General features: G+C 38.9%; 2 protein-coding genes across 2 annotated transcripts; one reads left to right on the top strand and one right to left on the bottom strand.

Moving 5' to 3' along the window:
* Positions 1-3,736: 3,736 nt before the first annotated feature.
* Positions 3,737-5,697, top strand: LOC122047365 (soluble inorganic pyrophosphatase-like). Its single transcript, XM_042608588.1, has 8 exons — positions 3,737-3,845; positions 3,942-3,970; positions 4,140-4,205; positions 4,354-4,461; positions 4,632-4,697; positions 4,791-4,911; positions 4,992-5,073; positions 5,561-5,697. The coding sequence occupies exons 1-8, from the start codon at positions 3,737-3,739 to the stop codon at positions 5,601-5,603; spliced, it is 624 nt and encodes a 207-aa protein (XP_042464522.1). The 3' UTR covers positions 5,604-5,697.
* Positions 5,698-6,724: 1,027 nt separating this feature from the next.
* Positions 6,725-8,668, bottom strand: LOC122049572 (ethylene-responsive transcription factor ABR1-like). The gene is made up of 2 exons (XM_042610946.1): positions 8,111-8,668; positions 6,725-7,892 (listed from the first exon to the last, which is right to left on the bottom strand). The coding sequence occupies exons 1-2, from the start codon at positions 8,571-8,573 to the stop codon at positions 7,279-7,281; spliced, it is 1,077 nt and encodes a 358-aa protein (XP_042466880.1). The 5' UTR covers positions 8,574-8,668; the 3' UTR covers positions 6,725-7,278.
* Positions 8,669-13,688: the final 5,020 nt, after the last annotated feature.

The following is a 13,688-nucleotide window of genomic DNA, read 5'->3' as shown; positions in this document are numbered from 1 at the left end:
TAATAATAATAATAATAATAATAATAAAGTGGATCCCAGAGTGTTAGAAGACCAATCCTTGTCTCAATCAAGAAGAAAAGCTCAATCCCTTGGTTGTAGGGGCAAGTAGCAATACTGAGAAATTAAATTTGATTTCGCCCGGTGATAATAATAAGAATACCATAAGTCTAATATTGTCCCTAACGGTGAGAGGAGTTTGTTCCCTTGGTTGAGAGGATGATAATCAGAAAGCCAGAATAACAGAAGTACAATAATATCCCAACCAGGGAGAGGAGTTCGATCCCCTGGTTGGGAGGATGATAACCAAAACATCAGGAATACTAGAAGTATAATAATGTTTTGACTGGGGAGAGGAGCTCAATCTCTTGGTCATAGGATCAAGTAAGAATATTAAGAAAACTAGAACTTTGATGCATCCCTGGTTAGATTATATATTTATTTGTTTATAGCTTTTAGGGCAATTTGAACTTTTTTCTTTTTTGATAGAGTTTAGGTTTCTTAACTTAACTATATAAGACCTTATACTCTATATCAATTTTAAGATTTAATAATATGATTAGTTTTTTTTTTCTCTTAATTTATACATGGTATCAGAGCGGTTCTCCTTCTCTGACCTAATTTTTTCTACCGCCCCTTGTTATTGCTTCCTATTGCCGCTGCCATCTCCTATTGTTATTTATTTAAAAACATACGAACATGGTTAGAATCAAACCTAATCTAAACAGATCTAAAAGTTTAACTCCTCCTACGTTGGAGCTCTAATAGATTTCAATTTAGTAATAGGATTGATATAATAAACATTAGCATTTACCACGTGTATATATTGTTTGTGAACCCAATAGCAGATATTTTTTACTTGGTTAACTAAGCATGATTTTGGAATCCAAGCAATCTTGTTTCTAAAATTTCTTTTGACTAAGGTAAGGTAAAAAAACATGATTTTGATTCAAGCTAAACCCAAGTTTAGCCTTGTTATGTGCAGCATGTCTGGTTCTAATCATCATATTTAAATATTTAGATCCAGACGTAAACTTGTTCAAAGTAAACTTTAACTCACTAACTTAGATTTTCAAATTGAAATTCTTTTTCTTGAGATTTGACACCTGAGTTGAGGTTCCAACTGGATTAACCTGAGTCAATGAGTCTAAGTTAGTCCTTTTCTTAAGGTCTTTGACCTCCATAAGCAAAGTCTTAACTTTAGACTTGTATTTAGTTAGGGTCTCAGTCAAATAAGAAACAATAGCAAACAACTTTTCAGTTAAAGGGTCTGTTACCTCATCATCTAATTCATTTGAGTTGCTATTATGACTTGAGTCTGATGCTGAGTTGTAGTCTAACTTGAACTCTGAACTTGATACTACTGTGATTGTTGCTATTGGATCGGGTGGACCGGCTAGAGGGCGGTGAATACACGACTTGCAAATCAAAATGCAATTTCTCTTGCTTTCTAACTTAGCAAGGACACACAATTAATTTAAAAATAAATAACATAAAAAATAAGTAAGAGACCCAAAGAATTTACTTGGTTACAACCGGGGATGTTACTAGTCCAAGGCAATGAAAGCACTAAGAAAAACTCCTTATTCGACAGAGGTCAGAGGCAGAGAAGCCCCTTATAATTGTTGAACTCTTAGAAAGAAATACAGAAGTTGTAGTACAACTTCAGGGCTCTATTTATTGCTTAACGGTCAAAGTGACTGTTTTGTTGATGCGGCAGTTTCGGATGCTTTGAATAGTTGGAGATGCCTCTAAGTGGATAAAATTTTATCCATGCAACGTTCAAAAAATTGATCTGGTGGCATCAGAGGCACCTTGGTTCACCATAGGAACCTCGATTGTTGTTGACATGGTGTTAAGCTTCTTATCTGAGTTGTAACAGTTCTGAGCATCAGAAGCACCTCCGGTTGATATGAAGTGACTCAAGTTAACTAAGGCACCTTAGGTCAATTCTACGGCAGCTTCTTTGCTAGGGCATTCGAGGTGCCTCCAGCCATCTGAGGCGCCTTGGGTCTTCATGGCCAACAATTGAGTTGACCATTTTCAGGCCCCGCTTACTTGGGTGATCTCTGGTCGTCTAGAGTTGAGTTTATCTAAATCCAACTCTGACCTTCTCATCGAGTAGACTTCCTCCCTAACTTCTCGTCCCTCGAATGCGTCGCACACATCCTTTTGGCTCCACCGATGTACTCTAGCTTCTACATCTCCTCATCCCTCGAATGCATCGAGCCCGTTAACTCCCTTCTCATGTCATCCCTCTCGTACGCTGCATCTTCCACTTGACTTCTTGTATTCCTAAGTTCTTGTACATTCAGACACAAGACATCCAATACACATGGTTTAACTTAACTCAGTTTATCACATCAAAACTAATACAATGTACTTACAATCTCTCCATTTTTGATGTGTATCAATCCAAGTTAAGGTTAGGGCAAACAAACAAGAAATGTGAGATTTAATAAAAATTAAGAGAGTATCTTTTATGTTTATTAGCGATTAAAAAAATTCTAATTTTTTAAAATATAAAAACAACTTCTATCTAATTTTTCATTTTGAAAAAAATCCTTATTTCAATATCATAAAAAAAAATTATTTCAATTTAGTTAAAATTATTATACATTATATATAATATTATTAAATGCTTTTTAAATTTAATTAAAATTACTCTAATTTTATCAAAAACAAAATTCAATTTGATATTATTATAGTAGTTTTGTTTAGAATTGCTCACGGTATACTAATTTTTAATAAAATTATTAATTAGTATTTTAATATTTTTAAAAATTAGAGTGTTCGAAAATGATAATAAGCGGCGATTTTTTTTGTTAATTTTTATTTGTTGAAAATTTTCCTATGATTAACGTCGAAACCCAAATGACAAAAGGTAAGTGGGGAGTTGGATACCGAATCGTGAGGATACCTCCCTTACACCTTCGTGAAGATACACGCGAACACGTGGCTTCGTGCCCTCACTCGTCGACACAAAGTGGTGGAGGTGAAGCAGGGTTCCATCCTATAAATACTCCCTCGGAGCCTCATCCTCCACACCATCCGTGTCTGAAGATCGCGACGATCTCTCTCTTTCCGATCCCGATCACTAAGCCCTCATCGCTTCCGATTCCTTCGTCAAGGTAAAAGCATCGCACTCTCGGTTCCGGTTCCTGCTTTAATCTATTTTAGTCTTGATTTTGATCATTTACTTGCATTGAAATCATTAAACTATTCGTGAATTATCGATCTGTTGTAGTAATGCTGGTGAACTTGATGAAGGACTTGTTTTTATGAAATCTGTTAAGTGATGAAACCTTCTACATTGCTTTGGAAGCATAAATGCAAGCAGTTGGTTGATTATCCAATTACTGCCCTGTAATTTGTATACGGTTCATTAGTACCACAATGATTATGCGAGCATAAAAATGAAACAATAACATATTTTCCAACTTGTCCAGTAAATTTCCATTCTTTAATTTGTTGGATACAAGTTCAATTGTTAATTAACTTCCATAATAGGGGAACAAATGGCCATCTTTTGGATTTGCAACTCTGTTTGACATCAGCTATCATATTACTAAACTTTCATTCAGAGAATGCCAAGGCGCAAAACTTCCAGATTGCTAGTTTTTAGTTTCCTCTCTATATATTTTTTTCATGGATCATGAGTTACCTTGGACTTTTGTTATCAATAAACTCTTACAATCTCCTCAAATACTCCTTATTATGTTGTTATGTATGTAGAAATATGAGCGGACAACAGCAGAATGTTGCAGCTCCAAAGTTGAATGAAAGGATATTGTCGTCATTGTCCAAGAGATCAGTGGCTGCCCATCCTTGGCATGATCTTGAAACAGGTAACCGAAAACGAAACTAACAGTACGACTAATATTTACGCATCTACTTATTTGATTTGTCTCAGTATCTGTTTCTGAGCATGAATTTGTCTCCAGGTAAAGAGGCCCCTGTTGTGTTCAATGTGGTAAGTGTATTTTTTTCCTTTTAACTGATAAAATGTACAAAATAAAGTATCAGAAGTGATATTATTTTTTACAAATGCAAACTAATTTCGAGTAAATCATCTTTTCTCATATCATTTTTATAATTTACTGCAGTTATCTGATCATATTGATTTCACTTGTTGGCATTAGGTTGTGGAGATATCAAAAGGAAGTAAAGTGAAATATGAACTTGACAAAAAAACAGGGCTGATTATGGTTTGTTTATATTCTTTCACAATTTGTCAGTATAAGTAGTCAGACATACTGTCCAAGTGATGTTTTTCAGATATGCCATTACATATTCTTGTGTGACCTATTCTGTTGATTTATTTAGCATTCGATGTCTTTCTATTGCTACTATCAGGTCGATCGTGTCTTGTACTCATCAGTGGTCTACCCTCATAACTATGGTTTCATCCCTCGTACACTTTGTGAAGACAATGACCCGATGGATGTTTTGGTCCTCATGCAGGTTGAACATTGCGTGTATTTTCATGTGATTTACTATTACAAATCTGTTGCATTAGTTTGTTAATGCTATCTCCACAAACTTTATTTCTTTATCTTCAGTGCTTAGGTGATTACTGTTGTTTCATTTATGAGAATGGTGTTCATTAGATGATAGTGCCCATATTTGATTAGGAACCAGTTATTCCTGGATGTTTTTTACAAGCCAAGGCAATTGGTCTTATGCCTATGATTGATCAGGTAAGAAGTCAGATAGAAAGTAAAGTAAGAGCCATTTCGCTACTGGATGGTTTTTAGTGCTTCAATTGACTGCCTAATTTGCCTGGAACTCAGGGAGAGCAGGATGATAAGATCATTGCAGTTTGTGCTGATGATCCTGAGTATCGCCACTTCAATGACCTCAGCGAGTTATCTCCTCATCGTCTTGCAGAGATAAAGAGCTTCTTTGAAGACTGTATCCTTTCATATGAGCTTCAAGTATAAGTATGTGTTTACCTTTCTCTAGTGTGAGGAAGTCCTTGACAAGTTCTTCAGACAAGAAAAATGAGAACAAAAAGGTTGCAGTCGATAAATTCCTGCCTGCAAGCGATGCTCAGAAAGCCATCCGATCCTCAATGTAAGCTTACTCAAATATCACACACCAACAAAAGTTACATAAATGTCGACCTTTTCTCTCCTTTTTTACGGATTAAAATTCCCCTTTTGATTGATTCAATTACAGTATGTCAAAAATCCATTCATAAGAAAACCTTAAACATCAAACTCCGGTAAATAATAGCTTATCCAACACATCTACTAATATATTAAGGAATGCTTCTACCAATGCGGAGTCCTAAGAAAAGGTCAGTTTTATCCTATATTACAAGAGGTTATTTCTACGACTTGAACTATAACCACAAATCATACGGTAACAACTTTATGCTGAGCCAATGCTCCCCTCCAGATCCATGAAGATATTATTCCCCAAATATCTAACACGTTTATTTTGTGCATATCATATAATTATTTAACTTTAGTTTTCTGAATTCTTGTGCCGGTAATATTCGTGTGGCCTATTTTAAATAATTGGGAGTGACTGTTCCTTATTGTTATTATCATTGCAGGGACCTTTATGCTGAATATATAAATCAAAGCTCGAAGCAGTAGATTGGCTGCACAATTTTAATAGTTGTTATATAGAAGAACTACCAAGGCAGAGAGGAGCAGATTGTTCTTATTGAAAACATCATCTGGCATCTACTATACCTATCTAAATAAAGTCTAGAAAGCTTTTCTGTCTGCTTCTGATTAAATCGTTTGTATTGCCATGAGATATTATGTTGTGTATTGATTCATTCCTCCTTGTAAACAGTTTGTAATCCGCATATCACTTATAATATGTTTTACATTTTTACTGATTCATATTTGTGGCGTTAGCACTGATCTTATATTTGAAGCTTTGTAAACATGTTTTATTTATAAAAGTAATGGGAAATGTTTAAATTGTTTATTTTATTGGGAAACTTTTGAACTTTCTTTTCAAGAGATAAGAGGTTCAGAAAAGATAAAACTTTACAGAAAAACTATCTATCTATCATCATCTTTTTTTTTTATTAATGCGATTTATTCTTTTAGAGGAAGAGTGTTAAATTACTAACACACTACTTTTCCTGGTTTTTTTTATAAATTTTATCAGAAAAAATAGGATTTTCTTTTTATAAAAATAATTAAAACCGCAAATTCAAGAAAAGGTGAAAGAGTACTTACACGCTGTAAAGCTATATTGAATGTTTTCTTTTATTTTTCTTTCCATTCTATTCCATTACATTCTTGGACAAAGCACTTGCACATTCCTTCCTTAAGAAAAAGTTCTTATAAATACACTAATCAAATGACGGATTCAGGAATTCAAATATGGATGGACAGATCATAATAAATAAGAGACGGTATCCTTCATCTCCACCGATAGAATCTTATAATACTAGGAGTTCCATTGCGGGGGCGACCGCCGATGACCCCCCCCCCCCACTTCCCACACTGGATCCGCCCCTGACTATAATTGAGATTGGACTAAACCATGAACACCAAAGAGACAACTAAGCTCCAATACACCATAGCTCTGGGGTAACTTTTACTTCTTTTTCTTTAAATCATAATTCCAGTTAGTCTTATTGACTATTTCGGGAGATAATTGATCCGATCTCATAAAAATTTCTCATCGATCATTAAAATAAATCGAGAAGCGCACGCGACGATCAATTTAGAAGTCCACACAACTTTCACTTCTTTTAGCACCTCTATTAAGTGGCCTTATTTGCCTTACATCGAAACATGGACATATAAAAAAAGATGAAAAAGAAATATAAAGGAAGAATGGCAATAAAACTTTCTTTAAAGAATAAATGCTTAAATTTCATGAATGCATAAAATTATGCTTAACTTTCTTTAAAGAAAACGAAGATTTAAGAATTTATGGTTTGCTCACTTTCAATTAGTTTCTTCGATTTATCTGTTGAAGCAGACAGATTTCTCCAGGGCACGATCCATCCATATGCACAACAGAAGCAATAGGTTACTCGGGGATTGGAGACAGCTCTTCTCTACCATTTGCTCCTCCGAGCTTCTGCCAATGGAAGAAAATGGCGAAGCTTCAAAAGTCGTAAGTGCAGATCTTCAGTGCGCCGATTTGAGGCGTGATAAAGCAATATCGGTCAATAACAAGGACGAAAATGAGGGAGGAGGAGACAGAACGTGAGCTCTGTTCCATTTCAAGAGAATAGGAAAGGTGGGATCCAAGCAGAGGAGAAAGCAAGTGATGAGCAAGAACAGGACCGTTCTATTTCTATCCGGAAGAAGACGATGGAGGAGGAAACTGGCTGGAACCCATCCAAGAACTATCCGGCAGCTCTGTCATCGAAGGGTAGAACGGAGAGTAAGAGGAATAGGAAACAGAGGACACCGGTAACGAGTGCGAGCGCGCCGTGCCGCCGCTCTCTCTAGCCACCGAGCCATAGTTCGCCAACAAGACTTGATCCAGAAGAAAATCCGACGACGACCCCTCCAACAGCCGGGAGTAGGTCAGGTAGTCCCTAGCGGCGGCCGCGTCATTCGCCGGGGCGTTCGGGCCTGGCGCCGTCGTCGGGAGCTGGCTGACGTTCTCGGGGAAGTTTAGCTTGGCTCTGCTGCCACGGAAGCGGAGTGCGGCCTCGTCGTAGGCGCGCGCAGCTTCCTCCGCAGTCTCGAATGTGCCGAGCCACACGCGGGCCGCCTTGACGGGGTCGCGGATCTCCGCCGCCCATTTCCCCCACGGCCGTTGTCGCACGCCGCGGTACTTGCGTGGCGGGGCCACCCTTTCGCCTTCGGACGAAGCAGGGGAGGCCTCTCCTAGGTTCATAGCCACCGGAGCCGGCGGCGGTATCAGTATCGGTCGCAAGCCGTCTTGTGGATACTGCTGCTCTGTTTTACAAGCACATTTACAGATACAGAAAGTGTACAGAATATTAAACGGCTCATAATGTATTATGCAAAAATTATATTAAATGATCATAAAATCATGCATCTGTTAAAGATGGAAAAAATGATGAAGAACACGATCGAAACAGAGAGCACCAGTGACATGAAATACTATGATTTTATGTGAAGAAATCAAGAGTAATTAAAATTCGATGGATCACCTGAAACAGCAGCAAGTGCCTCTCCCTGGTAGCTTCCCTGCTGATCACCAGCCAAACCCTGATAGTAATACCTCAATGCAAAATCAGGCGGCGCCGTCGCCGTTCTGCTGAAAGGCGGCGCCGTCGCCGTTCTGCTGAAAGGCGGCGCCGTCGCCGTTCTGCTGAAAGGCGGCGGCGAGTACACCGACGTTAAGTGAGACGACGACGACGACGACGGAGAGGAGACCACCGACAACGCGTCCACGACGACGCCCGCCGCCGCCGGTTGCCGCCTCGCGACCCGCACATCCCCGGACACGACGTTCGTCAGCGCCGACACCATCGTCGAAAGCTCCCAACCTCGGCGGTAGGCCGAAAGCAGCACATCCCCAGGCGCCATTGCCGATGGGTAGCCCATCATCGTCGCCTCCATTTCATCCGCCTCCGGCGGTGGTGTGGCTTCGCAGCTTTGATGCGCATGCATGGAATACAATCAAGCAGCTCCTCCACCTCCTCCCGACGATGGCAGATCTTAACACAGCAAACGAGTCATCTACAAAATCGAAAACTTAATAAACAAACGTGCCGCCGCCATTTCTCGGACGTGTCTCCACGTGCACCGATCCATGGCGAGAAGCATGCATCGCTCCTGAATACTTAATTTTATAAAGCGACCTTTTTAAATTTCTCAATTTTTTTAATCCAATTTTATCAAAAGAAAAAAGAAAAGAAAAGAAATGTGAACAAATAGAATATATGCCGTTCAAACTCAAGTTTGACGGGTTAAGTTTAGTGTCTAAGGTAAGGAAGCGGAGGAGGAAAAGTTGGACTCTACTTGTGTTGTCGACAAGCATGGGAAATGTATGTGTGGGCCCCTTGATTTTAGTCTTACTGTTTTTATTCAGTACAATTTCGATGCCAATGGAAGTCTTCTGCCACAAGGCACAGTCTTGGCCTCAGTTATTGGGCTCGCACTCGGATTTTCACTCATTCCATCTCTATCTATGAGGTTTAGTTTGACCTAGGTTTGACTCTGTTTTGCTTATGTTGATGTCGAGTAATTAATTGATTGAAAGGGAAGGGATCTCTAAGTACACATGTTGGGCATGGAGTTAACAATATTGCAAAGTTAAGTGGCTATAAATCTATCATATGATAATTAACTCGGCTATGCTCTTTCTTGATGACTATCTAAAAAACCATCAACTAAATAATTGAGGAAAAATAATTAACCAAGTAGCATACACCCAACGTTCTAAAGTACCATTCATAGCAATTTTTCTTTCTCAAAACAAGAATGGTAGATTTCAAAGATTATGCATGGACTATTGTGTGTTGAACAAGAATACAAATAGATACTTGATTTTTCTTAATGTTGATTTACAAAGTTTGACATAATTGTGGAATACTGTCCAAGTGGATACATAAAGAAGTCTCACTACAATTGATGTGTAGCATAAGTGAAATTCCTTTGATGTCAACATATAACACTGTTGTATAGTCTATGTTGACTATAATCGTTTACTTTTTTTGTTGTACGAAGCCGTGATAGATATCATCAAACATCAAACATGACAATTTTGATTGCTTTTATCTCTTATTGCAAAGTACTTACTAACTCCACCACCCTATTTGTGCTCATTCATACTTTTCATTTGACGAGTGGATTCAATTGCGAGTTGGTGATTCAAACTCTACAGAACAACAAAGTGGTCTTCTTTGTGGGCCAATAATTAGTTCCAACACCGATATTCCACACGTTGACAGAAAACCTATCACGGGAACAAAAATCATTTATAATGACTACATTTTTTATTTTTCTACCTTCTGACACGCAATTGCTTGGACAAGAAAATGGCAACTCATCGATAATCATTTTGAGCATGAGGAATTAAAGAAATAAAAAAAATGGAAAACATGAGATGTGAGAAGTGGCCAATGGTAAGCTCGTCAAAGGGATAGGGCGGGCCCACAAGTTGGCATTTTTCAACTCATTGAATGTTAGACCTAACAGACCACTTGGACAACTCGAATGTAATTTTACTTTTTAGCCAATATTTTAATTATGCCTTAATTATTCCGTTGCTCCTAACAATAATTGAGTTTTTTTATGATTAATTGTGGTGGCCATTGGTCAGAGGGGGTGGGGTCCGCCTAATCCTGTGATTGGACAGCTTATTATTGGGTGACGGAGACAATGGATGGGTAGATTTGATGATGGATTGGATACGGTGAAGGCGCAAGATTCGGAGGCGGCGAGCAAATCTCGAGTGTCGTCGATTAGATTGATAAACGTGATCCAAGTCAGCAGGAGCAAGAGCAAGATGGGCATTTGACGAGGGCCGGGACCGGATAAGCCCCGGTGGCCCCCCACCCCAGAAATTCTTTGCAAGGATAATTGATTTAACAACCATTTAAAGTTATTTTTCGTATATATATATATATACTTAAATTTACATTAGGCACTGGTTCGTTAGGATTAGTACGCGCGGTTTGTTCTTCACCATGGGATTGCACGGTCATGATGAAGGGTCCCATTTTACTATCATAATAAAGATTAAAATCAAGACGATGAATATGTAAATAACATCGATCGATCGATCGATCGGGTAAAGTATACCTCGATCGAGGGAGAAGATTCTGATCCATCATCGTCTTTAGCACATGGAGAGGTCAATCGACGCTCAATGAAGATAAGGAGCAGAAGCCGCCCGAGCAACTTCCCCGCTCGACGAGGTACCAATATTCGTCAGTGGTAGACGGAACTTCGACCGAACGGCTACTCCGCTCAGTTAGATAATCGAGCTTGACATCGATAGAGTTCAACTTCGACCGAGCGACTATCCTGCTCAGCCCGACAACAGGTCTTTACAGCGGTAGAGTATAACTTTGGGCGAGCAAACATGCAGAGTATCGAGGTTTTGGCCGACCAAACGCGGCGCTAGAGCGGCGAATTATCGACTGAGCGGCCAGCCCACTCGGCCTAGCGGTCCAGTACATTGATATCCATCGATATCTTTTTGGGAGTTGGTGTTGGAATCCCAAGGTTGTTTTGATGTGATCAAACAAGTTAAGTTATGTCCTGTGGTGTTTTAACTCTGTGTCTAAGTGTGTAGGAACTTAGGAGCACAGGAAGTCAAGCGGAAGACGCAACTAGCGAGAAGGACTGCATGGGAGAGAGCCGATAGGCTCGGTGAGTCTGAGGGATGAAGCGCTGTGGAAGAGTACACCGACGGACGAGAATGAAGCGTGCGGTGTTTCCGAGGGACGAGAAACCGGAGCGGAAGATTGCTCGGGGAGCAAGAGACGCAACTAGCAAGAAGGTCGACACGGGAGAGAGCCGATGGGCTCTGTGTGTCCGAGGGACGAAGAACTGTAGATGAGTATGCTGGCGGACGAGAAGGAAGCACGCGATGATTCCAAGGGACTAGAAGGCGGAGCGGAAGCCTGCTCGAGAAGGTCGGAAGTTGGATTCAGGTGAGCCCTATTCCGAATGACCGATATCACCTAAGCAAGCGGAGTCGGAGCGGAAGACTCGGAGCGAGGCGAGCTGAACCGGAGCAGAGGGTCCCGATCGAAAAATCAACGTTGTTGACTTTCTTGGTCCGGGCGTCCGGAACCCTTCCAGGCGCTCGGACCTGGATTTTATCCAGATCGCGGTCAAACGCGATCTATACGAAAGGGATAAAGTTTTATCCCCTTCTAGGCGCCCCGACCAATGCTATAAATATAGCCTTGGTCCAAGAAGCTAAACAAAACAAGCAATTGCAAATTCTACACTTGTGCGCTTCTCTTGTCTAGTTTAGCTTCTCATTTCTTGTACGCCATTGCTGTAAGAGGCTTCTCCGCTTGAAGGAGATACAAGTGCGATTCATTTCTTGGATTAACAACCTCCCCGGTTGTAACCAAGTAAAAATTCCTGTGCCTCTACCTTTTAGTTCTTTATTTAATTTTATGCAAGGGTTATTTAAAAAAGTCCGAGAAAGGTTTTGCTTTTTATTTGTGCAGGGCTATTCAACCTCCCTTCTAGCCGGCCAACACGGTCCAACAAGTGATATCAGAGCAAAGACGCTTCAGAAGGACTAACCGCCGAATGAAGCAATAAGATGACCGGAACTAACATCTACCCACCAATGTTTGAGGGGGAGTTCACTTTTTGGAAGCGACGAATGGAGGTTTATTTTAAAACCGATTTCAATATGTTACTAACAATGAAATATGATTTTGAAGTGCCCAAAAGCAAAGAAGGAGAAAAACTTGAGGAGTATCAATGGACTGACGAGCAACGTAATGATGTTATGGCAAATGGTAAGGTTGAGTCCAGTCTTTTGAGCGTACTACCTGCCCAGGATTTCGACAGAGTCGGAAAATACAAAAGTGCAAAAGAACTTTGGGAAAAGTTCTTAAAGCTCTACGAAGAACCATTAGAAGTTGAATCAAACTTCTCAATGGACACCAAGCCGTTGTTAGAAGAGTTTGAGACCGAGGAAATTGCCGGGACAACCCTAATAGCTGAATTCCATCCTGAGGACATAGAAAGCTCATCTCAGATGAGCGTCAATGAAGGAGGAGAGTCTTCGGAAGAAAACAACTCAACAGGGGGAGAATCAACAACCGACAAAGTAATTTAGGTATGGTCTCCACCTCCTGACCAATTGATTAATTAAATCAAAACTTTGCCAAAAGATTTTTGTGAATTAGAAATTATATTGTCGAAAGATTTTTACAAATTAGAAATCATATTTTTGAAAGTTTTTTGTGAATTAAAACCTAAAAAGCTATTAACAAAGAATAATGAGTTAAAAGAAACTCAAGAAACAGTTTGTCGATTAAAGAATTTTAACAAATTAAAAATAGAAAATGACATATTAAAGGAACAAGTACAGAGTTTAAAATTTTCTGTATATTCACAATTCTCTACTTTAAATTTGAGAAATTATAATAGACTAAAATGAAAATTTAAGTATCATAATGAAAAGAATTGACAATAACTTAAAATTTTCTTATTTTCAAGAGTATGCTAGCATTATTCTTTTCATAATTTTTTACTACAAAAAATTCTATTTGAGTTTATACAATTGCTTTAAAGGCTTATCTATATACAATTTGGTTAAATTTTGAAAATGTATTTTTTTCTGTCAAAAATGCATGTTCTATTTTTCATAAAATATTTCAAGATTTCAAAAATTGACTTAAGGCTTTCACTATCATTTTTAACTTGTGTTTAAGATTAACAATTTTTTTCAAGTCATTTTTTGATAAATTCAGAGTTTAAATTATCTTATTTGTCTTGAAAATGTACCCTTAGACGTTTTAAGGAATCTCATTTTTTATGTGATCAAAGGGGGAGAAGGGAATATTAAGTCTAGGGGAGGTACTTTTAAATTTTTTAAATTTTTTATTTTTTGCACTTTCTTGCAAAATTTATTACCTTTAATTTATGTTGGTTAACCCTAGCTTAACTTGGGTTGCTCACATGAAAAAAGGGTAGATTGTTGGAACCCCAAGGTTGTTTTGATGTGATCAAACAAGTTAAGTTAGGTCTTGTGGTATTTTAACCCTGTGTCTAAGTGTGCAGGAACTTAGGAGCACAGGAAGT

The sequence above is a fragment of the Zingiber officinale genome, chromosome 2B (genome assembly GCF_018446385.1).
Source record: "Zingiber officinale cultivar Zhangliang chromosome 2B, Zo_v1.1, whole genome shotgun sequence".
NCBI lineage: Eukaryota > Viridiplantae > Streptophyta > Magnoliopsida > Zingiberales > Zingiberaceae > Zingiber > Zingiber officinale.
This window is presented reverse-complemented; position numbering and strand designations above follow the sequence as displayed.

Bases quoted from the DNA above. Each gene is read 5' to 3' on its own strand.
- LOC122047365 (XM_042608588.1), top strand. From the start codon at position 3,737: ATGAGCGGACAACAGCAGAATGTTGCAGCTCCAAAGTTGAATGAAAGG. The intron at 4,462-4,631 runs GTTGAACATTGC...ATATTTGATTAG, and splicing joins ATGTTTTGGTCCTCATGCAG to GAACCAGTTATTCCTGGATG. The intron at 4,912-4,991 runs GTATCCTTTCAT...CAAGTTCTTCAG, and splicing joins AAAGAGCTTCTTTGAAGACT to ACAAGAAAAATGAGAACAAA.
- LOC122049572 (XM_042610946.1), bottom strand. From the start codon at position 8,573: ATGCATGCGCATCAAAGCTGCGAAGCCACACCACCGCCGGAGGCGGAT. The intron at 7,893-8,110 runs GTGATCCATCGA...CTTGTAAAACAG, and splicing joins GGCACTTGCTGCTGTTTCAG to AGCAGCAGTATCCACAAGAC.